This window comes from Harpia harpyja, chromosome 14 (genome assembly GCF_026419915.1).
Source record: "Harpia harpyja isolate bHarHar1 chromosome 14, bHarHar1 primary haplotype, whole genome shotgun sequence".
In the NCBI taxonomy this organism is placed as follows: domain Eukaryota; kingdom Metazoa; phylum Chordata; class Aves; order Accipitriformes; family Accipitridae; genus Harpia; species Harpia harpyja.
In genome coordinates this window covers 24,665,084-24,691,741 of record NC_068953.1, presented here as the reverse complement: position 1 = coordinate 24,691,741, position 26,658 = coordinate 24,665,084, and the positions used below count along the sequence as shown (strand labels likewise).

Here is a 26,658-nt window from a genome sequence, read left to right as displayed (position 1 = left end):
ACTGAAAATACTATTAGAAAAATACTGGAAGTAGAAGTGGGAAAGTTTAATCAGTGTTTTAATAAGAAGAGCTCCTGCTCTGGACATGTATATACAGCTCAGCACCTGTTAAACTACTCTGCAGTTCACCATTCCTTCTTTCGTCCAAAGTAACCACCAAGCTGGGACAGGTAACCCCAGGCCCCCCACACTCAGGTACTGTGAGCTGAGGTTTCCCCATCCCTCCACCCGAGCAAGCAAGTCCTCTGCTGAACTCCTCTCCTGCCTTACACTGAGCTGGCTCCACCGGAGTCGGCAGACCACCAAGAGCTCTGAAATGAGCTTTCACGCAGGAAGCAGCCAGGACAGACAGAAATCGGGGACAGTTACTGCAAGGACAAAACCCTGCGGCAGTGGGTGGGATGGAGCAAGCTGACCCATCCCATCTCTCACCGGAAGGATGAACATGAGCTCCTGCAAGGAAAATAACAAGGAAAAAGGCATTCAAGCTCTTTTAAAAAAAGGTACTCCCTTTTTCTGAATTTCACAGCCCTCTCTCTTTGCTTTTCACTCTCCCTCTATTTGAGGTAGCTGATCAAGAGGTTTTCCCCTTCACCCACAGCTGGAAATGAGAAACCAACAGGAAAACCCTTGCTGCCAGCAAAGGGCTCAAAGACTTCCCCAGCTGTGGACCAGCCAGGACAGGGGGATTACAGTAACCAGCATCAACAGATTTGCATATTCAAAGATTGTAATCGAGGAATAAGCAGTAATGCCATTATGCAAATCCCTGGGCCCTGAGTGGCCGAAGCCAGAGCTCAGCATATGGCATCCTTACCAAAATAAACCCATGCTGACGATGAGGCAGCACAGAGGCAAGCACAACTAGGGAGCAGGGAATTGCTGAACGGGAGGAAAAGGCACCATAATTCATCAGTAACTAACTGTGCTCAGCCCTGAACTCTGGCAGCTGGGACACCTCCTTCCCACCTCAATATTAGATATATTTAAGCTCACAGTGCTCTTCTGGGCCCATGGTGAGTTCGATGGCAAAATTACTGCCTGCAGCTGAAGAAAGGCCATAGAAGTATATCAATAAAACAACATCTTTTCGTGTGCTACCAGTGAGCTAAGCGGCCATTATCGTGGTTCCTTTCTTATTTTTTTCTTAACCCTTTTCAACCTCCTCATCAGCAGAATTGAATTCGAGGAGGCGTATTTTGTCTGGCGGATAATTCTTCATCAACTCCACTTGTGAACTTGTGCTTCAAGGTCAACAAAGGTTACGGAGAAATGAGGAGTTCAATTGGTGCATTTATAAGCAATCAGTAATTACAGCAACATTTTTCACTTAAAATACCTGAAATACAGCCATGCTTTCAGAGGGAGTCTGTTCAAGTCTGTCATATGTTATTTTCCACAATATATGGCTGACTCTGCACCAGCAACTCAGTTCACCTTGATTCATGAATAACTATCCCTCACTTCCTACTGTAAATACAATTCTAAACATATGGGAGAGAATTTATAGTGAATTAGGGTTGTACATTATCACTGTGATTAGCTGCATTTGTTACCCAGCAGATGTCTGGGTAGTAAAAATCCCCCATGAGTACAGTATCCTGGAGTTTCCCAATTCCTTGATAACTGGTCCAAGAATTTCTCATTCCTGCTGTGCTCTGATCCTGGTGGCCCAGAGCAGATGCTCGCTGTCTGCCCATCTCCTGCAGCACTAATCCCACTCTCCCAATGCTGCGATCCCAGCAGAGCATCGCTCTTCCCCTGCTTTTCTCTCTCCTCTTATCCTCCCAAAAAAGCTTTCCCGGTGACATTCATCATTCTCACAATACCAAAACACTTTGACAAGTTGAGCCAAATACCTCCCAGGTGTTGTATAACTGATTACCACCAGAGTTACAAATCTGATGGCTGATCTGGCTGTAACTGTTTATGATACTGGTAACGCCATTATAAGCATCAAGACGATGCTTGTGAGATATCTCAGCCTGTGTGTGCTGGTTTTGGCTGGGTTAATTTTCTTCATAGTAGCTGGTATGGGACTCTGTTTTGGCTTTGTGCTGGAAACAGTGTTGATAACACAGGGCTGTTTTCGTTACTGCTGAGCAGTGCTCACACAGAGCCAAGGCCTTTTCTGCTTCTCACCCCACCCCACCAGCGAGGAGGCTGGGGGGGCACAAGAAGTTGGGAGGGGACACAGCCGGGACAGCTGACCCCAACTGACCATATGACGTCATGCTCCGTATATAAAGCTGGGGGAAGAAGAAGGAAGGGGGGACGTTCGGAGCGATGGCGTTTGTCTTCCCAAGTAACCGTTACACATGGTGGAGCCCTGCTTTCCTGGAGATGGCTGAACACCTGCCTGCCGATGGGAAGTGGTGAATGAATTCCTTCTTTTGCTTTGCTTGTGTGCGTGGCTTTTGCTTTACCTATTGAACTGTCTTTATCTCAACCCATGAGTTTTCTCACTTTCACCCTTCCAATTCTCTTCCCCATCCCACTGTGATGGGAGTGAGCAAGCGGCTGTGTGGTCCTTAGTTGCTGGCTGAGGTTAAACCACAACACCCTGTCTCGCCCCAATTTTCCTGGGCACCTCACAACCACACGGTGGGGTAAAAGCTCTGTTCCAAGAAAAAGCCTGAAGAGAGACACAGTGAATAACTGGCACGAAACTAAAGCCCAGAGAGATGAAGAGACTGGTCCCAAAACATGGAAGACATATGATACTGCCTTGAGAGCTTCCACATGAGATTATCTTTCCCCCTGCACTGGTTTCTCCATCCCAGGGATGCCTTACTTTTGTCAGCTCATGCCTTCCAGCAGAGAGAAAGAAGTGTCGCTGCCTCCCCAAAAGGCTCTTGCTCCTGGAGGCTAAGACAGCACAGATGCTACTGTACATAAAGGGATGTTTTTCTCCTCCATCAGACCTTTGCAGGCTGCCATCACTGACCACTTTGCCAAGCGATCACTTGACATAAGCCCAGGGTCTGTTGTGGTTGGAGCCCACTCTGTGGGACCAGTGGGCTCATGCGTAGTGTAACTTGGAATTAACAACCAGACATTCGCCTGTCCTGGAGCTCCAGCACATCTAGTTGCTCAACATTTCATACTTTCCTTTTGAATCCCAAGTGATCAGGTTTTTACCTCTAACAGCAATGGCCTTGCACATACCATATCCCAAACACCAGGCTATCGTACAAGATCATGAGCACTGAGTTTTCTTCCGGCTGTCAGACAAAGCTTTGCAGAAGAAAATGAGCGCTGTCAGACACCATCTAAATTCCTGTCTCAGCACCCTGAAAATATTCCTCCAACCTCTTCTCTTCAACCAGTATACAAGTAAGCCCTCGTCATTGGTTATTTGCGTTATTATATCTCTCTTCAAGCTGGAATGCCAGATTAGCGGTTCTCTTTCAATTGGCAAAAAGGCTACAAATACTAATCTACCCTTCTAGCAGAAAGTGACTTTTTTGTATAGTAAGAAAATGTAAGTCTAAATGTAGATAATGTCAATTAATTTATCATTTATTGTTCACTCACTTCCAAACAGCATGGGGTATAACTCACAAGATAACTCTAACATCCAGTTCAGCCTCTCCAGACCAGAGCCATGGTTAAGAGGCACATTTTTAATCCACTGCATTCAGATACACCTGCTTTTGAACCTTTGAACTAAATGCCATGCAAAGGAGCTGAAACCCAACGGAACCAACTCACAAGGCCAAGATTTTCAAGGCTCTAATTGCATAACAAAAATGTATAAAAATACACATCCACGTGTTGTACATCTACCCTTTTTTAACCGTTACCTGGCAAACTCTTCAAGGCAGGGCTGTTTCAAGGAATTAAGTGCCATAAGGTGAGCAAAGCGCGAGTCCTGCTTTATTGAACAGCCATTAGCCATACTAGAAACTGCACCGTAACATTAATTTTGCAGCTACAAGACGTTAGCCTTGAACAGAATTAATGCATGTGCACACATTTGCTACACAGTCATAAATTTTAGTAATGCAATTTTACGAGCCTCTTAAAAGGTGACCATCGCAAAAAAAAAAAAAAAATTAGTAACAGGAAAGGCAGGGTGAAGTTCAACGGCAATATTTCATTACTAAGACAAGGAAAGAAGACAAATGATTCAGCCTCCTTGGTTCTCCCCTCTCCCCCCACCATTACTCGGGGAAAAACACACAGCACAACACAGATTTGTTTTATTGCAGTAAGTGTGTCAGCCCGGCAGGACAGCAGTTCAGGAGGATTTTTCAATACAAGTAGAAATTCGTCTGTCACTAAAGCAGAGTTTACAGCAAAGCTTTCAACAGGGACCAGACTCCCCATCGTTTCCAGGGACAGGCAGAATAATCAGCATTTCTCTAGTCCCTCTCCCAGGTAGGGCTGTTTTACCGTACATAATTCCCTCTTTTCCCCCCTTCCAGGCAGGACACTCGACTTTATGGACATGGGCTGGAGCCCCACCACATGCTGGGGAACAACATGCAGACAGCACACCACATACAGGCTCAAAATAAGCACGGAAAAGAGAGCAATTTTGTTGTGAATAGCAGGATTTTACATTTTTCTTAAAGCAACAGCAATCAGAACTGCATGTTCTTACCTGAGGAGTTCACTCATTTATTTTCATCCTTAATAAATGAAATCAGTTTTCAACTCTCTGGTTGCAGAGACTGGCCTGGAAATGCGACTTCCACAAAGCCCAACATGAAAGCCAATGGGAGTAATCTTCATAACCCTACCATTTCCAGGGTGGTCTCATGATGTTTTGGGGATGGGTGAGAGGAAGGGCCAGGTCACATTTCCTTAAGTGCTGTCAACCCCACCAGTGGGACTAGGAGATCTCAGACCTCGGGGGATTTTTTTAGCTAAGGCCAAAGCACCAATGTCTGGCAGAAAATTCCCTCTATTTACTGCCGAAATCCGGTTAACTTCGAGAAAAGGCAAGATCATGTCCAGAGACCTGCTTAGTGCCTCGGAGGAATATCCCAAAATCCACAGAGACAGGGTATGGGAGGGCAGGGAGAAGCAGGATTGGGGATGGGTAATTGCTGCCACAAAGCTCTTCATTTCTAAAAGCCTCCAGCCTCAGCAGCAACCATGTCTCCAGACACCCACCATTTCCTCAATCCTATACTGTATTAAGCCTTGTGGACAACTTCCCTGGTCCAGCAAAGAGCTTTGCACATCTCCCCGCATCCAATGCTGGTCCACCAGGACCAAGAGGTACTGTGCATAGGCCAAGCACAGTTGCTTTCTTGTGCTCGGCTCATCCAGGACCATTAACTAGTCGTCTTTGAAAATCTCAGTCTATTGCTCTTGAGAAGGATTAGATGTACTGTTGCTTTTGGAAGAGCTTTGTGGCTCTCCTACACGTAGTTTGTGCTATATTGCAGAAAAAAAAAAAAATAAAACCAAATGGAACTTACTTATGGGAGGAGTTTGGCTTCTGACAGCACAGTTCTTCCTTTTATGAAGATTTTGCTCCAGTTTCTAAGTGAATGTCGTAGATTTATGTAACAACCTGCAAGATACCGAGTGCTCCATGGTCTCAGAAGTTATCCAAAGTGACCCAGCTTGTGGGAGAACTACTAGCAGAGCAGCACTTTACACAATATAGTGCTCTTTCCTGAAAAGATAACAAAGAAAAAATAACATGAAAGACCGTATCTCATCTTCTTAATTACTTCCACAGGTGCTTGCCTGTTCCCAAAGTTCACACCAACACAACTGACCTTTCCTTTCAATAGGACCATGCTGCTACAGGCAGGCTACCAGCTACTTTCTCTTCTTCCGTGTGCAGATTCAACGGGATGGAGTCACAGGAGCACCTCAGAGGGCAGCATATGGCCCTGAGATCCCATATTTTGCTTGTGACTCTTTTGTGCATCAGGCAGAGCAATTCATCAGAGCTAGATCTGAAATAAAGAATTTATTCAACCAGTACAATTGATTGCTGTCAGCGACACATTCAAAGCAGCACAGAGATCATGGGGCTGGGTCTTGGTCACCAATACAGCATTGCATATAGGAGCTATCTACCTCAAGACTCAGTGACTCTATCCAGCAGCTACCGTAGAAACCTGGCAGCTACCCCATCTTCCAGCACAGCGATGACCCAGATGAGGTCTATATATCCTACATAGACAGCTGAGGAATGCTGTGCCAGAGTGCTTAGGATTTTTTGGCATGAGCCTTGTCACACTTAGCATTTTTATGAAAGCTCCTGCTCCTGGATTCATGCTGTAACGTAAAAATCCAGAGGGCACTTCTAGTTGCAAGCTTCTGGACTTGATGGGTACAAGAGAAAAACCTGAAATTGATGCAAATCCATGCTACCACCTCCAAAACTGAAACCAATGGTAAACTGTGAACCACAGTCCCTCCCAAGGGGACCTGTGATGGTTTGCAGCCTGACTTACGACACATGAGCACCCGAGGCTGGGGCCGGTGGCCCAGCCCTGCAGAGAGCACTCAGCACTCCCCACCCTGACCAGGATTGCTAAAGCAATGCATTAAAGGTGCTTATGCAATAGAGATGAGGAAATCAAGATCTTACATTACTAGGTTTTCATGTCATTGTTCATTATTTATATACGTCCTCTTTCCTGTGGCTGCCTTTTGCAACCTCTGATGCTGGATGACCTTCAGTGGTAGGCTCAGCTCTATCTTTGTTTCAACACCTGGAATTTTAAGACAACCTGGTTTTGCAATTAACAAGTCAAAAGCAGCAGGTTAAATTCATATAGAGATCCTAAGCAAACTGATTGTCTGTTGATAGGTGACTATAAATAGTTATCTATAGCAGGAACAGTGGTTGCATAAACACGTTAGTGAAATAGATACCAAAATATTAGTCATGACCTTTTTAAAACAGTTGATATGGCAAAACTCAGTCATGAAATAACCTATAAAATGAAATATTATGATTAGTGTCAAGAGCTAATCTCCCAGAAGCCCAGACAATGTGATGCAAAGGAGCTTTTAAAAGAAACCCAACAAACTCATTTTGCATTATCTTCTGCCATCTTATTATTTCACAAGTGAGAAATCCATTAGCAATTCTGCCAAGAACTAGATAGGCTGCTTAGTTATGTAACACTGAGACAGTTGCATCCCATGGCTATCTTGATGTCTCTGGAAAAAAAAAAAAAAAAAAAAGAGGAAAAGCAATGGAGTAATACATTATTATAACTGTTTCAGTAAAACTTAGGACGCTGTAATTTTCAAGTTTATTTGGTATTATATTTAAATGAACCAAAAAGCAACATTGTACAGTAACTTTATAAAATAAAATTATTACATAGTACATTAACCAAAGCCCCGTTAAAAAAAAAAAAAAATCCTAAAAAGTCATTTGGGGACAGATCCTGCTCTTGCTTTTCTGCACACATGATTTATTGAGCTCATTTCAAGCAGCACTCTTGATTTAGGAAAAGCAAATGGGATTTGCCCCCAAAATGGAGTATCTTTTTGATAATTCTTGCAGTTTCATTTTATCATGTGTAATATATCAAGTTTATAAGGCATAAATACGAAAAACAGTTCAATATGCTCATCATTATTTTAATTAATTAATACAATCTAGGACACTTTTTTCAATCACACCAAGGATTACAATGTACCTATAGCTTTAATTTGTTTATTTTTTTTTATACAAAAGTCTATCATATAGCATACAGTATATTCTAGTTGGTAACTGGTTCACAAGGTTGATCACAATATTCTTGCAGGTTAGTATTGTCAGTATTTCACCTAGCTTGTATACTCTGGGCAGAACTGCAGGGTCCCTCCTTCTCAGGTTGCTGTCCTCCAGCAGCAGCATCCCACCGCTTCACCTCCTTACCTATTTTAAGCGAAGAGCCCTGTGCCAGATGTAACACCTGCTGGGAACAGCTAGGGATGCACATCCCAGTGGTGCCGAGGAGCTGCCGGAGGCAGTCGGGGAGTGAAGGAGATGGCAAGGCAGCAGCTCCCGGAGGTATTTGTGGAGCAGGGAGACAGGGAGCTAGACTCTGCTTTCCCCACTCCCTTTGGGCTTCCAGCACCGTGGAGATGGTCCCAGAGTTTGCAGGAACCGAATCAAGCCCCAAGAGGGAGATCCATGACAAACCACGGTCTGGTGTGTAGGGAAACCACTGCCCCGATGGAGGTGGGTGCCACTGGCTGCTTGTGCAAAGTAAGGATGAGCAAAAGCACCTCGTTAAATCAGGAGCAGCATAGACGCTTGGGATGCTGAGTGCTTGGGTTGGGCCAGCTCCACGTCACCCATGGCTCCATAACCTGCCAAATCCTTCCCAGGATTTTGGTCATCTCTAATGCAGACTCATCCGGTGCCAGCTAGATGAGTCTTGCACAGACAAAAAAAAAATCCCTGCATATACAAAACAGGGGTCCTTACATCTACTCTAATGCATCAGTGCAAGCACAGCCCCAGCCCGCCCCTCTAATCAATAACATCTCCTGCACCCTTCTCGCATCTCCACTTAGATATTCAGTTATTTTCTAAAATCAGATTACTGAGATGCAACGGAGGAAGCGCTGCTGATTTTGGGTTGGGGGGCAGCAGGGTCAGACCGCTCATGCTAGCGGAGCTGGGGTTGGCGAGGGCGAGGGGCCTGCCCAGTGTCCGTCCCACGCTCATCCTGCACCTCCAAGGGACTTGTCACCGCCAGCGCGGGCAGACGGGGGACTGAGACTGTGCCACCACAGGGCCACGCTGCTCTTTCCGACAGCGCCTTGTGCTTGCTATCGCCAGGCCAAGGAGGGGTGTAAAAGGGCTTTCTGACATTACCTGGAACCAGGAATAGGGTTTTTTTACATATACAATCAACCTAAATTGTGCATAAGGTAAACTGCAGAGCAATGCCCTCCGGCGAGTATTCACATGTCTAATATTAGATATCTTGCTGGCAGCTCCAAATCATCCCCGGAGGTTTCTCTACCTGTCTATATTTACTATGTACGGATCCTGAGCTCCTAAACTCAGGTGCTCTGAATCATACCGTAACCAAAGGCAGCCTAAAATAGACAGTGTGAATTGCTCCCTCCCTGCTGTGACTCCATCCTGCAGCATCTGGGAGGAAAGAGAAATAATCTTGGTATTAGGAATGGTCCAAAGCTACAGAATTTGGGTCAGGATTCAGGCCAGGCGGGCACAGATTTTGGTCTAGGGGCTTATCCTTGTTCTGTATTTGCTGACGGGACACCTGACCCTGTGCTTATTTTCTGATAGATCAGCGGTCCCAGGGATCACCTATCCCTAAATAAAATCCAGCACACGAGCAGCACATAAACAGCTCTCCAGCTGCAGGAAAGAACTGACACACATCTAAAGTCACAACAAAGCCTTTGCCTCCCACACACCCTTTCCTCACTACTTTTTTTAAACCAGCCAAAAACAAACAGTGAGCACGGCACATCCCAGAGAGCAGGAGGAACGAGCATCCGATGCTTTCCTAGCTGCTGTGTCATCGTGTAGGGAGGCTGCTTCTGAAGAAACCAAATTACCCTACATAAAGAGCATTCACTAAAAGAATCTCCTTTCCCTTAGAGGACCAGCAAGATCACATTACTTCCTGAAAATATTTTTTTTTTACTTTTTTTTTTTTCATCTATACTTGACAGAAGAGTAATAGTGTCTGGGTATTTGCTTTCACTAACCATGGCAGGTAATTTCTGTCATAGCTTGAGAATTCCTTTGAACCTGCTATTTGCATTTGGGATAAAGCATCAAATGGACATTGCCCATGGGATACAGACTGCTTGCTGTCCGGTAGAGTCAACCATCATTCTTAAGTACGTTAGCAAGAGGGAAGCAAAAGATCTCCCCATGCCGAATGCAATGCATTAACAGCAAGTTTCCACTAGTGCTGAAAAACTGTGCCCTTAATATAAGTGCTCAGTAACCACCAGCCCTGCTGTTTGAGGAGCACTCTGAACTGTATAGAAGGCTTGCAGGAAAAGAACCTCCATTAGTACCCATTATGCTGTGATTTATGTTATGGTCTTAAAATAGCAAAATTAAGCAGTTCTATTTAATCTACGGTCTAAAAAAAGGCACAAAGACTTTGTGAAAAAAATTATAACTGCTCAGATTACATTTCCAAGAACTTTAACAGAGCTTTGCTTTGATTTTCCAGCTTTGCTTGCTGGCAGGAGTGAAATTGAGACAATTTCACTGTCTGTGGAGGTAAAGAATACCCTTTTGGCAAGGCAAGTTTGCCAGTTCTATGCAAATGTTATTCAACAGAAGCAACTAAAACCTTTTGTGATTGCTTTAAAACATAATCTTTTTGGTCTGCAGCACATTGCACTTATCTAAGTACTCAGTGATGATAGAGTGGGTCTTAGGGCAAGACCAAATACAAAGAGCCCTTTTTAATCTGAACATAGGAATGAACTCTGTTCATGGCTACACAGTCTGCTTTCAATCAAATGATCATGAAATACATAAATACTATAAAATAAAGACAATACATTCAGAGTTTTCTACATTGTAGAGAGCTTTAAGACTTTCCTAGCTCCCTGATGTAATGCATATAGAACATTCCCTTCTATACAGTGCTACCTCCATGTACCCATACCTCTGTTAAATGCAACATAGCTCAGACAACCTTTCTCTTTTGCCTGGATTCTCATCAGTCTCTGATTCTGTAAAACATTATATTGTTTCTTTAGGAAAAAAAAAATATTGCACTTCTAAAAATGCATAAAAATTGAACCGAGTTCCCATTAACTCTGCCACACAGTCTGTTATTTAAAATAATACTTTTTAAAAAAAAATGTTTCTCTAGTTGTTTTGTGTTTTGCCTACGTTTACAGCATTCTCCATCAGGATATCCTCAGAACATTTTTCCTTAGCGATTTCCTTACAGTTTTGCCATCAGACGTCTGAAACACAGCGTGAGCTATCTGAGATACACACAGCTGGGAGTCACGGGTCTGTCCGCAGGTTCAGGATTTCATTGTACAAATGGGAACTACAATGACCAGAATAACCGTACAAGCTGCCGCTGCTATCAGGGCAGCTATCTTGCAAACCTTTGCTCTTCTGAACTCGGCTTCTTTGCGTTTTAATAAGGAATCATAGCCAGGAGTATAAATGTCTTCCATCCAGTATTCTAAGTTGTTTGGGTTTAAAGATTCTTGAGTCTAAAAATTAAAAGGAAACAGTTGTTAATTGTCTGGGACCTGTCCTATATAAAATAAATAAATAAAGCAGATGTGCCTGAAGGCCTCCCAACTGCATCTGGGTCTGCTGTCAGGATAAAGTGGGTTATTGCCACTTCTCACATCCCTTCAACTCCTGGTCCCAGTTCCATAAGGCTGACGAAAGTGGCAACAAAATACTGCAAAAAATAAACTCCTGCAACAGTATAATTCTGCTGCAAAATCCCTCACGTACCTCTGATTTGCCGGAAACTTCGTCATCTTGGATGGCATTTAAATAAAATCTCTTTAATCTGCTAGACAGCAGAGGTGTCAGCAACTACCGGTCTGTTACTGCTTTTTAAATTATTAAAGCCCAGCTGATGGGAAGGGTTCTTAACATATACTCCTCATGCACTTCATTTTATAAAGCTAACCCTAATTTTACTACCATAACTTGCTTGCAGGGTACAATCGCCCAGCCCCATCCGACACCCAGTCCCTCTGGATGGGCAATTTGCAGACCCCCTCCGGAACGGCAATGCGCGGGGACACTGGCCCTTGGTTTCAGCATGGGAATACACAACCGCAGGCAGCAGGTGCTGAACACCCTGCGGAGGGGAGTTGCAAGTGGGTTTCCATGAAATTGCCCAGGACAGAGCGATCCTCAGCTTCGAGCTCTCCTTCCAGTTCCATCTTCTGAAAATCACCTGCATGCGTGATGCTGTCTCAGTTTTAGGGGCAGGAGGGGAAGGGGAACTGGACACCTGGCATACAATTTGGTACCACACCGTACTCTGGACCATCTCCATAAATGAGATCATTTAACCCCAATGGCACAATTTATATTTCCACAGGAGGCAATACTCTGCTCATTGCCAAAGTCTGAGTCTCTCTGGGTTGGAGGTGATTTTAAGAGTACGCCTAAGAAATTAAAGACTTTGCCCTCCCATTCCACAGAGGTAACCAAAAAAAAAAAAAAAAAGTGAAGGAAATCTGAATTGGCCAGTAAATTAAATACAACCTGGGGAACTTTATCAGTGTCTCCATCTGAACGTTTTTGGGGGGCTTTCTTTTATCTTTCAGTTTTTTCTTCCTTAGAATTTAAGCTCTTCAAGCTTTGCATTTCCACCTTGCTTGGTTTTTTCCCTTCATCCTTTCTGTTAGGGAAAACAGGGGGAAATGGGGAAAATCCAAACAGTAGGTATTATATTGCACTTACCAGCAGAAAGGAATAAAGCAGAAAGAACATTTTGAAAAATGACAGCTTTTCCTCGAAGCTGTCTCCTGTGTCTGGGTCTCCAAAAGGCCATTTCTTTAAAAAATGAAAAAGATTCCACATAAAAATGTTCCAGTGAGAATACCCTAACACACACTATTTCTGGGCTCGTAACAGACCTGATCCAAAGCTCGCTGGACTCCACACAAAGAAACTCCAGTTGACTTGAGAGGGATTTGGGTAAGCCTTTAATTGGTTAATTCAGATTTTGTGGCCACAAGCTACTGGCTGAAACCTTGCTTTGCCTGAAAGCAGTGTTTGTTTTATGTACAGAACTACTACAAGTAGTAGCTACCCCAGAAATAAACAATTAAAACTGAGCAATGGTTTTACAAACATTTAATGGAGGTGGCTGTGATAGCGCTAATATGCTGAAACAGAGGCCATCAGCCAAGTCTGAGACTGTACCATTCAGGCTCTGAATGACCTATTCCAGCCTTCTGAAAAAAATCAGCAACCTCATCTCTAAAGGCATCAGAAAATAGCTTGACAATGTTTCATCCCAGTGGATCATCATACACAGAGCAAAGCGATGAGATCTCACACAGACCCCACACTGGGACAAACTTTGGCCTGACTAGTTTTGCAATTTCTTTTTTTGAAGGAAAACGCAGCAGACTTGTCAAGTTCCAGGAGAAATTTTAAATAAACAAAGGTAGAAAAAACCCAAAGATAGCCATGCTATGCTTCAAGGAAATTACAGTTTAGGACCCCTCTGCCTTGGTATTGACCTTTTAACTACTTCAGAAGGAAGATGCATTATTAAAAAGGCCCATTACTGTTAATCAGCTTCCTTTCCCATTTCATTGCCAGACATAGGAATGTTCATTAAAGCATAATGTATTTACTTTCAGTTCTAATAAACTTAATCACTGGGGAAAAAAACCCCACTCATCGGTCTGCGTCTATTTTTTAAGTTTGTCAGTAAGCTCTATTATAAAGTCTAGACATGGGCTTTGCAGAGTAGATGCAGTTCTGGCAGTCCTTTTGGAGGGAGAGAATCAAACCAGTAAAGTTTTATCACCTTTATCCTAAAGATAAATGATGGCAATAAGCCGATTTCTCTGGTTTGCTCACAGTCGCACAGAGCTGCTTACAGGGAACGAAACGGCCCTACAAGGAGCAGATGGAGAACACTTCTCCCAGGGGAGCTCTGCTCCCAAATATCACCTCCCCTGTTGCCTCCGCGCAGCAGGTTAAGGGATGCTTTGTGACTGCCTGCTGCAGAGGAACTTCTTTCAGCCTATTCCTACTCTAGCATATAGTCTGCAATGCCAGCATTAGGAATTTCGTAAGCCCTCTAAAGCTTTTAAGCCCAAAAAGCAGCAGGCAGCTGAGGCAAGATGTGGCCTTGTCCCTGTGCTACTTGGTTTCTCTCCGAGTGCACTTTAGCCACAGCAAGTAGCAGGGGCTGGTAAGAACAGGGAAGTTTGCATGAGCCGAGCCAGGAGGCACAAACACTCATGGGAGTTGCACTACAGCACTCTGTGGGTGATCGTTTTAACTCCAAACCAGCCAACACGGGGTCCTGAGACTTGGGCTATCCAAGTCTTTCTCACAGTATCCTGATGCTCTCCTAGGGCTTAGTCTGATGGGTTTGGAGCTTGGTTAGGTACCTCAGCACTGAGCCATCGAGAGCTGACGTGGAGCCACAAGTCTCAGGTTCTTGCACACCACCTTCCCTGGCAGACAAGCTTTGGAGGCAAGCAGACTCCCTGCTTGAGCATGGCTGCACCGCACAGACTGCTGATCACAGAGCTGTGTTAGTGCGGTGCTGATAAGCCCCAAGCTGTAGGTCAGTGTACCCCAACTGCCGCCAAGCCTGAAGCTAGCTGAGGCAGCTTGCTCTGCTCTGGGGCATGCACACGCATGCAAGGAGCCCAAAATGCCTGAGGTCAGCACCAGACCCCCACCGGTTCTGCATGCTGCTGTATAAATGCATATGAATGATACACAGTGATCTGCGCATCAGTGTGGATTTCATTATGTGATGCATTTTGGGTTTCACGACCAAATATTGCAACATTTGTTTGGTCTTTACACACTTTGGATGTCATTCTTCATGCTTCCTCTTTAAACCTGTTTTCAGACATCTTCCTTCTCAGAAGATGTCTTGTGTTTATCAGGCTAGGCAAGGTATCCAATGTGGGCATTCAGTCCTGGGTCTGGGCAGCCCGTTACATATCAGGATTGTGATTTCAAATACAACGCAGTTTGGGAAAATTTAAATCCAAAATTTGAATTTGTCTCCCAGTAACTTGCTCTGCTCTGCTTGTTGCAGAAGAGCCTGCGCACTTCCAAGCTGAACTAAAACGCAAACAAGACACACCATTAGCTGATCTGCTCTTCACATGACTCTGGTTTCCAACAGCCACTTCAAAGCTACAACAGTGATGTGTTTCAAAAACAGTCATGCTATTGAACGTCTTCTGCAAGTATTTTATGTCTCATGTTCCTAGCAAAATGGAAAAAGCCCTAACACTTAAATTCTCTGTGAATAATTCAGACGGAACATGGAGAGAAGAAAAAGCAGCAGCGCCAGCTTCTGCACCACTCTGCCTTTGTGCAGTTAGGGACCAGTTCATCTCTGCACCCCTTTATCCCTCAACTTTTCTTTAGAGCTACTAGCACCACGACGGCTTAGCAGATACTAACACTATGATGGCTTAGCAGACATCTCTCCATTGCAGAATAAGCTCGGAGCACCAACCTGTCAAGGATCACCATTCAGCAATGAAAACATCCACATTCTTCTTTGTCCCTGGCCAGCATGGATAGGGATCAGCAAGACCAGAGGCTCAACACTGCATAGCTCCTTCCTGAGCTATCCAAATCCCTTCTTAAATGCATATTCTGGCAACATCCGTTTGCAATCAAGCCATTCAAATTAAACACACGGGACTCACTTGTAGATCCAATGCTGCAATCTTGCCTTTATCCCCCGAATTCCTCGTGTATTCCTCTATGGTCCATGATGGCTGGGCGCGTTTCACTTCGGCCAGCTCTGTCAACCTCATGTCTGTGTAGAGTGGGTTGCTTTTCATGTGTGACTTGAGTGATGCAGGGTAGGGATGAGGACTAAAGACTTGTTCAATCAAGAAAGCATCTTTTGGTTGTTTAGAGAGTCTATGTGGCTGTGGGATTTCGTACTGCCTGTCTGCCTGCAATAGGGTTCAAAAGAATTTGAGAGAAGAAACAGGACTATGAGGGGGTTAAACACAAAGGACAGAAATATTCCTTTCAGAATCACCATATGACAAAAAAAGTACCAGCTAGGACAAAGGTTTTGGATGGCCTTAATCCATTTTCCCACCTTCTTCTCACAACCAGACCAAAGTAGTATTTAACAGGCACAACTCCGTGTTCACCATAACATGAACACAAAGCTGATGCAGCAGAGGAAATTTATGTTTCATACTGTTTACAGATTATAAAAATGTTCTTCAAATGACCTGTTTGATCTGCTTCCAGATCAAATTTTAGCAGGAAGAAATCTTGAAGCCCCCAGGTAGCACCCCTTGACACCGCACCATCCATGGTACCAATCCATTGTCAGCTACGGTCTACTGCAGGAGTGAGGAAGGGACTTTCAAAGTCAGCATTTCATCCTGGGCGGATCAATGTACAGAAAAGCCAAGGTTTGGGCTTACTAACGGTAACCTTCTTCCCCTTCCGCAACCTACTAATAACCCATGGTTTATGGTTTCTTTTTCACCCAACTGCACTTACTTCCATCAAACCTCTTCCTCTCCCTTCTCAACCCTTCTCTGCCCTCATTCCCCATTGTAAGGAGGCACAGCATGCCCATCATGTGGTCCTGATTGACAAGGGAGCTGAAGGACCCCCAAGAAACAGAAACAACCACCCAAACCATGCACAGTTTCAACTGAGCAGCAACCAGACCCCAGCGCAAGGACGGCCATGATAGCTATGCAATCCGTGAAGACAGCAGTGGGCAGCTGTTGGGAGGGATGGGCAGAGTTTTTCTGACCAACAAAAAGACGACCACAGCTATGCTGCATTTCCACAACAGGAGGCTTAAGACTCATTTAAATGACCGTGAAAGTCAGATATAGAGAACATAATTACAGTTAGCGTCTCATGGTACGCATACAAGGATTCTTTTCTTGAGGGATATGAATCCATGAACCTATTTTGTTGGCTTTTAAATATGCATACACTTCTTTGATAAAAGCTCTCACAATGCAATTTCAAAATATCCCTTCTAAAACAACTACTAGAGAATTTCAATCTTCCCCACACCCTTTTCACCAAGTTAATCACCCGGCCTCCTTACATCACCACTGATGATGAAGAATACCATCATCTTCCAAAGATGTCACCCACGTTACCCCCCCTCCCTTTTCAAAAGAGCAAAGCTTTTAAGGAACAACTTGACCATATTGCAGCTGCCAAGCAAGAACATATAGGTACAAAATCACTCAATTATGATAACAATAAAGACAGGCATAATATGGCAGGGCAAAGTATTGTCATACCCTGAGGCTTGTGATGACTATGGAAGATATTCATAGATTATTTTAAAGTACTTATTATGTGAGTTAAAGTTGAAATTACCTCTTTAGATTTCCTGTGCCAGTCCTTATTTTCTCCTCCATCTCTTTCTTTCATCTCCTCTTCTGTAATGCCAACCTGGTTGGTGTAAGTAATAGCTCTCCAGTCTCGGGGAGAGTTTGAAATACTTGCTATTTTGGATTCAGTTGCACTGTTTTCTTCTGTTAATGATCTTGATGACCTCCTAGTAAACAAACTTTTTTTTAAGGCTTTTACTCGAAGACTCTCACTATTACTTCCACTGGCATCTGAACAGCACCATTCTGGATTATTCTCCAGTTTGCCTCCATGAGGAGTATTGTGGCACTGAAATATCTGCGGGGAGTTACTCTCATCTGATGCAGCCTCACTTGTTAAAGAATTGAGATCTATCTGTACACTGACCTTCTCTGGCTGCTGAATTTTTTGATCCAATTTGCTTAATTTTCCCAGGACTTGGGAGATTTCTTCTCGGACACCTGAGAGAGATTCCAGTTTCTTCTCTATTTCACCAATCCTCAAAACTAATTTGCAGACACTCGTTTTTAGTTCATCATCTGTGTTACTGATATCTGCCCGGACCACTTTATCCAATTTGTTACAGGCACTCCCATTGGAGATTTTAGTCAAATTGTGCTCAGGTGAGCTCTCACAGTCTGATTTATGCACCTGAGACAAAGAACCAGTGCTGTTGTAGCACGAAGATTGCATCACTCCTGTGGACCCGCTAATACTCATGTCATCCAAAAAACGGAAAATGTCACTGATGTCATCACTGACGATTTCAGAGTCATCATCCGACTGCTTAAGAGAGTGCCGCTCTCCGTACTTGGCTTGGCCCCCCGCACACAAATCCTTGCATTTCTTGTGGTCCAGCATTTGCTGCTCCGTTTGCGTCCCAACACTCGTGGTCCTGTCAATGCTTAAGATCTGAACAGAAGTGCAATTAATGCTTTTATCCTTAAACTTTTTGACTGGCTCATGTTTCTCCACATCTAGAATGGAAGGAATTTCCTTGGGTTTATGCCCATTTGGTTTCACAGCGTAGTTTGCCTGCATAATTGGTTGCTGATCCTTCGCGTTTAGGTAGGACTGATGCCTGTCAGCTGAAGGAAAGTTTGGAGATGGGTTGTTCGAACTCTGGTATCGCGGCTTCTCTTCAGACTGCTTCCTATTAAAAAATGATCGTTCAAAGTCAGGTACCTCCTCAGTATTTAAACTCCAGCTTTTAGCTGGCCAGGCAGTTTGCTTGGTTGGCTTTCCAGTCCACTTTTTGGTGTCCTGGGGCCCGAGAATAGTAGTTGGGCCAAAATACGTGGAAGCTTGAAGATCATCTAAACTTTCATGCTTCACTCGTCTTTTGTCTGGTATAGGCGAATAAACTGGATTCAAGTACTGGCTGCTGTATGGCATTTCAAAGCTGTGGTTGAAGAAAGCTTGCTTAGAGCTTTCTTTCCTGTTCTGAGGCTCTCTGTGTCCATCTTCTGGCTTTTTGTTGGGTGGTATTAAGTTGGGAGATATTGTAATCAGATTATGAAAATCTTCTTTGAATATATTTCTTTTCTGAACACACGACTGCATCACAAACGGCTCGTCATTTGAAATGAAAGTTTCTTTTATGCCTGCACTTATAGGCAAGGAGTCCTGGTCTGAAATAGATTCATTTTCAATGTTCATGGGGAAGTATGTACTCTGCATCTCACATGGTGGAGATGTGGTGATGGAGTAGGACGCCAGCGCCTGCAGCCTGTCCAGAGAGGCAGCCCGACCCTTCATCTCCTTATTAACACCAAGTAAAAAGTTGGGTTCTGATGAGGGGACAAACTGTTGACAGTCTTTGCAGTCCATCTTTCTGCATTTTGAAGACCTTCTGACTGGAAATGCCCGATTAAACTCCTGGTCATTCAGCTCACAGTTGGGCACGCAGTCTGCCATATTGCAGATTTCTGTGTCAGACCTACAGGACTCAAAGGACTCTTTCTTCTTCACTTTCTGCCTTGCAACTGGAAGTTTCTCCTTGGCCACTCCCCCGTTCATTTGTATGAGGTTGAATATTGTTACTATATCTGCTGCAACCATGATTTTCTTTGATTGCTGATTGTTTACAGTGCATCTCATTTTGTCTTTGAACAGAGTCGCTGGGAAATTAGGATCCAGGCAAGCGGTGTAAAACAGCACGCTTCTGAGCTTGGCCAACTGGGATAAATCAAACCTCGCACACAGGGACTTGCAGAGGTCCTGGTAAGAAACAGTATTCTGCTTCGTGTCTAGCTCCTCCAAGATCTTCACCAGGAAGAGGGAGGATTCCTGGTTGGACTCCATGGCTTAAGCGTATTTTGTTGTTTAGCCTGGAAACTGCGTTCCACTTCTACAGTAACACACAACAGCAAACAAAAAAGATTGTAAGTCACCCACAGATAACATTCAGGACCTTGTAATTCAGCCACAGATGGGACCTGACTTCCTAGCCATGCAGTCAAGGGCTTGCTTGTATAACCCATCCTCATGTTTCGAACTCCAGGCTGTAATCCTAGCATCGATGAAATCGATGCTTAAATGGAATCCAGATTTCATCCAAGGAAGCTCATTTATGTCAGCGTCTACTAAAGCAAGCAAGTGAATAAACAGCAGAAGCTTTGGAGGGGCTGAACTGCTGGCAGATATACAATCCCAGCCTGCTTGCTACGGGGCTTTCACACAATTTCTTACCGACTTGTAAGAGGTTGAAAGTACAGACACATCAAATTGTTTGGCAATAATTCTAGCCCTAGCCTAACCAGAGATGATCTACCACACCATGACAACCCCAGCTGTTTTCATATCTGACTGCAAATGGCTCTCAGGAAGATTTTCTGGCAATAAACTTCTGACGTGTTTTTAGAAGTTATCTGAGCACATAATTACCATCTTGCTTATTTTAAAACATTATTTTCTCCTCTACTCTGAATTATCTCCTCTGAATACCATGACACTTTTTCCAGAAATACCTTTTCCTAAGTTATGATTCAGGAATGGAAAAGCTGCCCATGTGAAAAATCACATCCCATGTGAAAAATCTGTGTGAACCCCATTTCAGCTACAAAGTGCAAAATTTAGAAAAGAGCAGAAAGAGTTAAGCAAAAGAAAATCCCACTGAATCTTGAAACCATTCCAGCAGATGCTAGAGGGCTGGCTGCCAATCAGGGTGGATTTGAAGACTGAGAACAAGGACAGAGAACATCCTCTTCGGTGATGTGGTCCCAGAGCAACCCGGGGAGTGCAGCTCCATTCACCGGCCCGAAATGATAGGGCAGAGGTGGAGAGCAAAGGCTGCACATTTATGTGGATAACAAGAATAGGTCAAACAAGCACAGCTAACGCAAGCAAACATCTTGGGAAGGATATAAACCCCTGCACTTTCAAAGTTGAAACCAACCTCTAGCTATTATGGATTAGGAAAGGATGTCGGGGGGGGGCACACTATTTTTCATCTGCCTACTGTGAATATCCTTGTCAGTGTCTTTGCTGTTGGCTACTAGGAGAGACAGAGCACAGGATGATGCAGTCTGCCAATTCCTATGTTTGGTCACTTTGTTATTCTTACTGATAGGAATGACAAAAATATTTTCTCTTCTCCAAAAAGGTACGGTATCTTCCCCCATTCACTCCTACCCTCAGATGACCCCTGGAACTTGTCTCTCCCTCTGCATCAAGTGCAGAATATCCATCCAAATGGAAAAGCACAAAAGTCAGGCTTGCAAGGTTTATTATTACTCATTCAAAAAGTCACCTCCCAGCCAAAAACCTGAGGACTCCTGAGCACCACTCCAGGAATGCAGGGCTCCTGTTCCCTCTCTTGTAGCCTTTCATCTTGCCCTGACACTACACACTGGCGATCACTATCAGTAGCCAGTGCACGTCAGCTTTCATAGCAAATGCCACAGTAGCATCTTCCAGAGGGAAAAAACAAAACCACCACGTTGCCCGTAAGAATATGAAACAAGTCTCCATACAGACATGGCTGTTTATTTAAGCAGCATCTTTCTACTGCATATGATCAGAAGTTGAGCAGCAGCAACGTGAAAGTATTTCTGTGATTGTAAACACTACTCTCAGAAACCAATGGCTACAGGGATTTTCCAACACCTCTGCTGCATGCATGTTTGCTTTTAAAGCTCCTGTATTATGCATGGCAGCACAACTCTTAGGTAAACTGACAAAAGAGCAAAAGTGTTATATTGCTCAGTGCTCAGCTCCAGAAAGTAATGCTAAAAGCTGGAGGAGGATGCTTGTATCCCTTTCCTCTTTATCAACAGCGTGTGCTCGGAGGCACAGCCTCTTTAACAGCCTGCCTTTGTATTTCTCTGACATGTCACCATAAGACAATGAAGCTCCCAAGCTAGGTCCAAACTGCTCTGTCTGCCACCAAAGCCACCAAGCACTCCCAGAGTAAACTTCACATGTGGGGCTCAGAGACTCTCCCAGCTGCCAGGGGACTGGCATTGCAAGTCAATTTTCTGCATGTCATAAATCTGTCATTTGGGGCAAGAGTGGAAATCTGTCTTTTTGTCACCTCCGGGCTGAATACCAGCAAAAGCAACTATCTCCTCCCATTTGTAACTTCACAGCTTCTTGCAAAACCCTCACCTGGATATGCGTTTTCACAGCCTGATACACACTATACGCTGTCTGCACCAGCCTGCCAGCGCCCTGCTTTCTCCCCACTCACACTCCTACCAAAATACACAAGTAGCCAGTTTGCAGTAATATATTTCTGAAAACTGTCAACCCATTTTGTTCCCTACCTTTCTGTCTTTATTGTCTCATCCCACTAAGGATATCGTAGGTACAGTTTCTTGAAATTTTTTGGTTTGTACCAAGCCATTCTTAGCATACCCCTCCCATCAAAGGTTTTAACTTCAATTCAGGTTTCTAAACCTTATGAATCTGGTAAAACTTAGGCGCAGCCTGATTTTCAAAGGTGCTGAGTGCTGACAAGTTCAGTAAGTTCAGTGGAAGCCCTGCATACCCCCAAATCTCACACTGCTTTTATTTAGCACCGACAAGGAACTTTGGTTCGGGGACTCCAATCCACACCCAAGCAGTAAGGCAGCAGCACTGAAGCATGGATCTCAAGCAGAGGAGTTCTGCTAAACCTGGTTTAGCTCAGTCTGGGACCCTGCGCTCACAGACCCAAGCCTGGGAGGTGGCAGTCAGCTATAAAGCAGTGAGAGGACAGGGAGGTGACAGAGACTTTAAGACAAGGATGACCAGGAGAGAGCTGAGCCTGCTGAGGTGGGAATCTGGCCAATTCACTCAACTGAGGGTCAGCTATGGGAGGTAGGAATTGAAAAAGCAGGTTGCAAAATCAGATGTAGGCCTTGAGGAAAAGTAAGCTAGCTAGGAGTTGGAATAACTTCCTCTTCACCCCTTGGCTGTTCACAAGCAGCTTTCTGGTGTGAGCACACTTTAGGTGCAAAAGGTACCTTTGGGCTTCAGCCTGGGCATGGAAATGGGTGCTCCCCTGTGCCAGAGCATCAGAAACGTTGCTAGCGGAGCACACAACAGATTCAGGCTTTGAAGAATAGGATGTATTACCCCATAAGGATAATATATAAGGGCCTTGAAATCTTGTTTCCTGGGTCAGGGATGTAAAAACCTGGTGCCAAGGTTTTTAGTGGCACATTAAGCAACTCTGTCTCTTGTCAAGCCTCCTAACAGCCTGCAACGGAGACAGGTACCTCTTGGCAAGTCACCGCGGGAGCTGCCATATCCCAGGTGCCAAGCACTTGGCCAGGCACCGTATCAGCTGTTATGTCCACGTTCATTCATTGTCTCTCAAAGCAGGACCAGAATAGACCTGGACATGGCACATAAATGCAAAGTTCCGAAATAAGCACAGGAAGGCCTTTTAGAGAGGCTACAGGGTCATGAATCAGTCAAAAGCAGCAAAGCAAATGAAAGCACCCACAGCAAGAGCAGCAGCACAGGGCCTCCTCGGATGGCCTCAATACCACCAACGTCCTCGTGCCTTACCTTCACTACCAGCAGCCACACGCACCCTCCAAACCACCCCCAAACTGACTTTGGTCTCCAGAGATGTGGAGCTAACCAGACAGAGGGACAGGATCTAGCTTACTTATCTTCAGCAAGACAGTCTCTGACCAAAGGAGCCACTTAACATTTCATCTTTAATGATTTTTTTATATTAACACTGGGAGGGTCGCTTTGACTCAGCTTCCTAAGATTCGACATTCACTGCTCTAATAGCACAATTATATCCCAGCATGGACTTGTACAGCATCATATTGCACGGCTAGTCGATGGGGTCTGACTATCCTTGACCCAGATGAGCTCAAGGCTTCCCACAAATCAATGTCTTCTTGCCCCGCACCAAGAGCAATGAACTGAGCTCTCATCTTACCATTAAGCCGCTATCTCAGCCTCTGGAGGAGAAGACCAAGAATATTATGATTGGAACCTCCATCCCTAGTGGTGCTTTCTGCTGCGCAGAGGGAATATACTGTTCTATTTTCTGGTGTCTTTAGGAATCAAGCCTCCCTAAGACCTCTCCCCTGTGGTCCTCCAGACCAGGGGAACCTGCGGACTCTTTCAGGCAGCTTGCTTCCCTGCAGAAACGCCAGAACGGATTTTTCCTCCTCACCACCTCCCAAATCAGCACTGGGGCGGAGGCCATCCCCTCACCTCCTGACTACCTTATAAATTCACTATCCACAGGAATTTATGAAATTAGTACTGCAACCCCATTGCCCAGGCTGCTTTCCCCCATGGCACTTTCAGCCCCAACCCTGCCCCACTGCATGGGCTAAGGGCAGTGCACATCGGGGCAGATAAATCCCAGCACAGGATTCAACACAAAGTCCCACCACTCGACTTCCCTGAGCAGCTGTGGGGTGGCAGGGTGCCTTGCACGAGCCTGAATCGTGGCCACTGGCAGACAGACCACATTATCTTCCTCTGTTATTTCCTCCTTCATTTCCTTCCCTGTTCTTTGTGCCTCTGACATTTGCTCTCCCCGTTTCCCAATATCCACAGCAGGTGCAGCTAATATACAGATGCGGCTGCTGGAATCATCATTTCCCCTCTCCCTTTGATTTGCCTGCCGAGAGGGAAACAACATCCTTTTTTTGCTTCCCCCCACGGTGACAAACGGGCCACCCTATAATACCATTACGGCGACGACAGAGCGAGCAATCCTCGCATAAATTCCCCCAGAAAGAGCCAGCTACTTCAGTGCAGAAGAACATTAATACAGAGCCTGTGATATGCTGTTTTACTATTAACTTGAGCTCATAAATCTTTCAGCCTGTCTTCCCAATGCCAGATACTATAAAACAAGGCAGGCAACACATGCCTCGCATGAAACACGTAACGCATCAAGATGGAATTCAGTTTTTGTTTTCTCCCATACTCACAAATCCATTTCTCTGTCAAAACATTAAGAAATTTCTGATGAACAAATGGGCACCTCGAGCCCCGTCTAGCTTCCACCACGCACACACACGGGAGCCGGCACTCGGGGAAACAACGCCTGTGTCCACACACCTTATTCCTCCTCCTCTCCCTCCGGCCTTCTGCTGCTCATTAAAAAGAACACTAAAAAGCGCACTTTGGAGCCCTGCCCGCGCAATGGCAATCACTTCTCTCCACCTTTCATTGAAGAGAAAAGTCCTCCCGAACAGCCCAACACAAGCAGTCTCCTCCGGACTGTTCCCTCGGCTGTGTGGGAATGGGGTGGGCTCCGGTCCCCAGGGCAGGCAGGAGATGAGTGCTGGCTCCCTGCCTCGCTGGTGTGATTTTATTCACTCCTCCAGAGCCGAAGGGGACGAACGCCTGCAGCCTGGGAGCTCACAGGGCTTGTGCACCCGCTCTCGCCAGCAGCTCGCTGCTGTTCGGCACAGGAACAACGCAGGCTTTGCACCCTCCTGGGCATCCCACCGCTAACCTCATCCGCCGTTCACCAGGGGGTTCAGTGGGGACTAGCACTGGAAGAAGTTGCTATTTTCTAGCTCTTACCTTGTGTGAACAAGCCTTGGAAAACCATGCTTTACAAACCCAGCTCCTTAACAGAGACAGGCTTTGCTGTAAACGGACTCTGCACAACACTTCAGCCCCCTCCCCCCCAAATTCAGCAGTTTTTAAAGGTACCCAGTGCATAAATTAACAGGGAACTTGTGGATAAAGGCAGCGTACCCTCACGGCCGTGTCAGGGCTCAAGTCGAGCAAGGCTTGCCATTGATTTTTCTTGCACAATAACATTAGGCTGATTATTTGCATTGTTCAGTTACGCAATCCAGGTTAAAGTATCTATATGATCTGGAAAAGTGCAAACACTCATTCTAAAACTGTGCAGTAAATTACTTGAATTATTACTGCATCATATGCTTTTGGTTTTTCTTTGCCGACTATTGGCCCATACAAACACACACAAATACCATCCCTCAGTATGTTATTAGAGCACATCCAAGTCACATTTTTCCCAAAAATTTTTGCATAAGGAGACGCCACTACAAACGCTGACAGATAGATGCAAAAAGGTCTAATCGAGTTAAATGTGAGCAATTCATTCCATCTGTGGGCAACCTGAATTTTTGCATAGCAAACCTATAAAAACCCCACTGTCCTCCCAGACCTGACTCTGCACAGACCGGCTTCCTCACCCTGGTGGGTCCAGCTTCCCTAGCCCCCATCCCTGGCCCTCCCCATCCCTTCAGGATCCCCCCTTGGGGTTTGGGGGCCCCGGGGCCCAGGCCGGGGGGCACCAGCACGCTCCCCTCCAGCTGCCCACGGGCAGATCCAGCTGTGCGGGAGTGAAGTGGAGCTGCCAAAGTCACAGATAGAGTTTCAAGATTTTTGAGTCCCCCATTTCCCGGGGAGCCTGACAAAGAGGTGGGACCCCGGGGCGCCCGGTGGGGACCGCAGGGGCTTGGGGGGATATCTTACCTGCACTTACCCCACCTGCCCCCAACCCGGCGGGGGGGGGGGGGGGGGAGCCGGTGCCGAAGCCCCCTCCCCAGCACCCCCGGTCCCCAGAACATCCCTGGGAGCTGGGGAGCGGAGGGCGCTTGTCCTCGGCGCCCCTTTCTGCCAGCCCACCCTTTCGCACGTCCGTGCCCCCTCCCCGCACCTGGGGCTCACCTGGGGGCTCCGCCTGCCTCTTGCCCGGGGAGCGCGGCCGTCACGGCTGGCTCTGCCGCTGCAGCAGCCCCTTCCCAGCGAGGAGGAAGAGGAGGAGGGGGGGGAGGGGGAGGAAGAGCCCGAGCCTGAAGCCCCAGAAGGATGCCATAGCGCCGGGCTGCGCTGACAAAGGCGGCAGCAGGTTGGCATGGGAGGAGGGAAGGAGGGAGGGAGAGAGGGGAGGGGAGGAGGGAGGGGGCTGCACAGGCCGAGCCTCCCTGCGCCGCCCCCCCCGCGCCCGCAGCTGCGGGAGGGGGGCTGCCCCGGCCGGCCCCAAGCGCTGCGGCAGCGGGCGGGCAGGCGGCGGGGCTCGCCAGCCCGCAGGGATGGTGCGCGGCGGGGAGGCAGGGGATCCGCGCTTCGGCTTTTTGAAATCATTAGTGCTATTATTTTTATTATTCGTGCGAGTCCCGGCCGCTCTCGCAGCCTGGCGAGCTGCGGGGGGGAGGGGGGGCGGCTCGGCGCGGAGGTCCGGCAGTACCGAGCCCCGG

General features: G+C 45.8%; 1 protein-coding gene across 3 annotated transcripts in view; it reads right to left on the bottom strand.

Moving 5' to 3' along the window:
* MINAR1 (membrane integral NOTCH2 associated receptor 1) overlaps positions 1-26,348 on the bottom strand; it is a 34,769-nt gene extending 8,421 nt beyond the window's left edge. For 2 of the 3 annotated variants that reach the window (XM_052808348.1, XM_052808349.1), the window contains exons 1-5: positions 26,129-26,347; positions 17,015-19,358; positions 15,343-15,597; positions 5,742-11,160; positions 5,436-5,635 (exon numbers count right to left, since the gene is read on the bottom strand). In XM_052808348.1, the coding sequence (XP_052664308.1) occupies positions 10,963-11,160; positions 15,343-15,597; positions 17,015-19,312 (2,751 nt within the window). In that variant the 5' untranslated portion in view covers positions 19,313-19,358; positions 26,129-26,347 and the 3' untranslated portion in view covers positions 5,436-5,635; positions 5,742-10,962. Of the gene's footprint in view, positions 1-5,435; positions 5,636-5,741; positions 11,161-15,342; positions 15,598-17,014; positions 19,359-26,128 lie in introns of all 3 variants that reach the window. The other variant, XM_052808350.1, reaches the window with a different exon arrangement.
* Between the last annotated feature and the right edge of the window lie 310 nt (positions 26,349-26,658).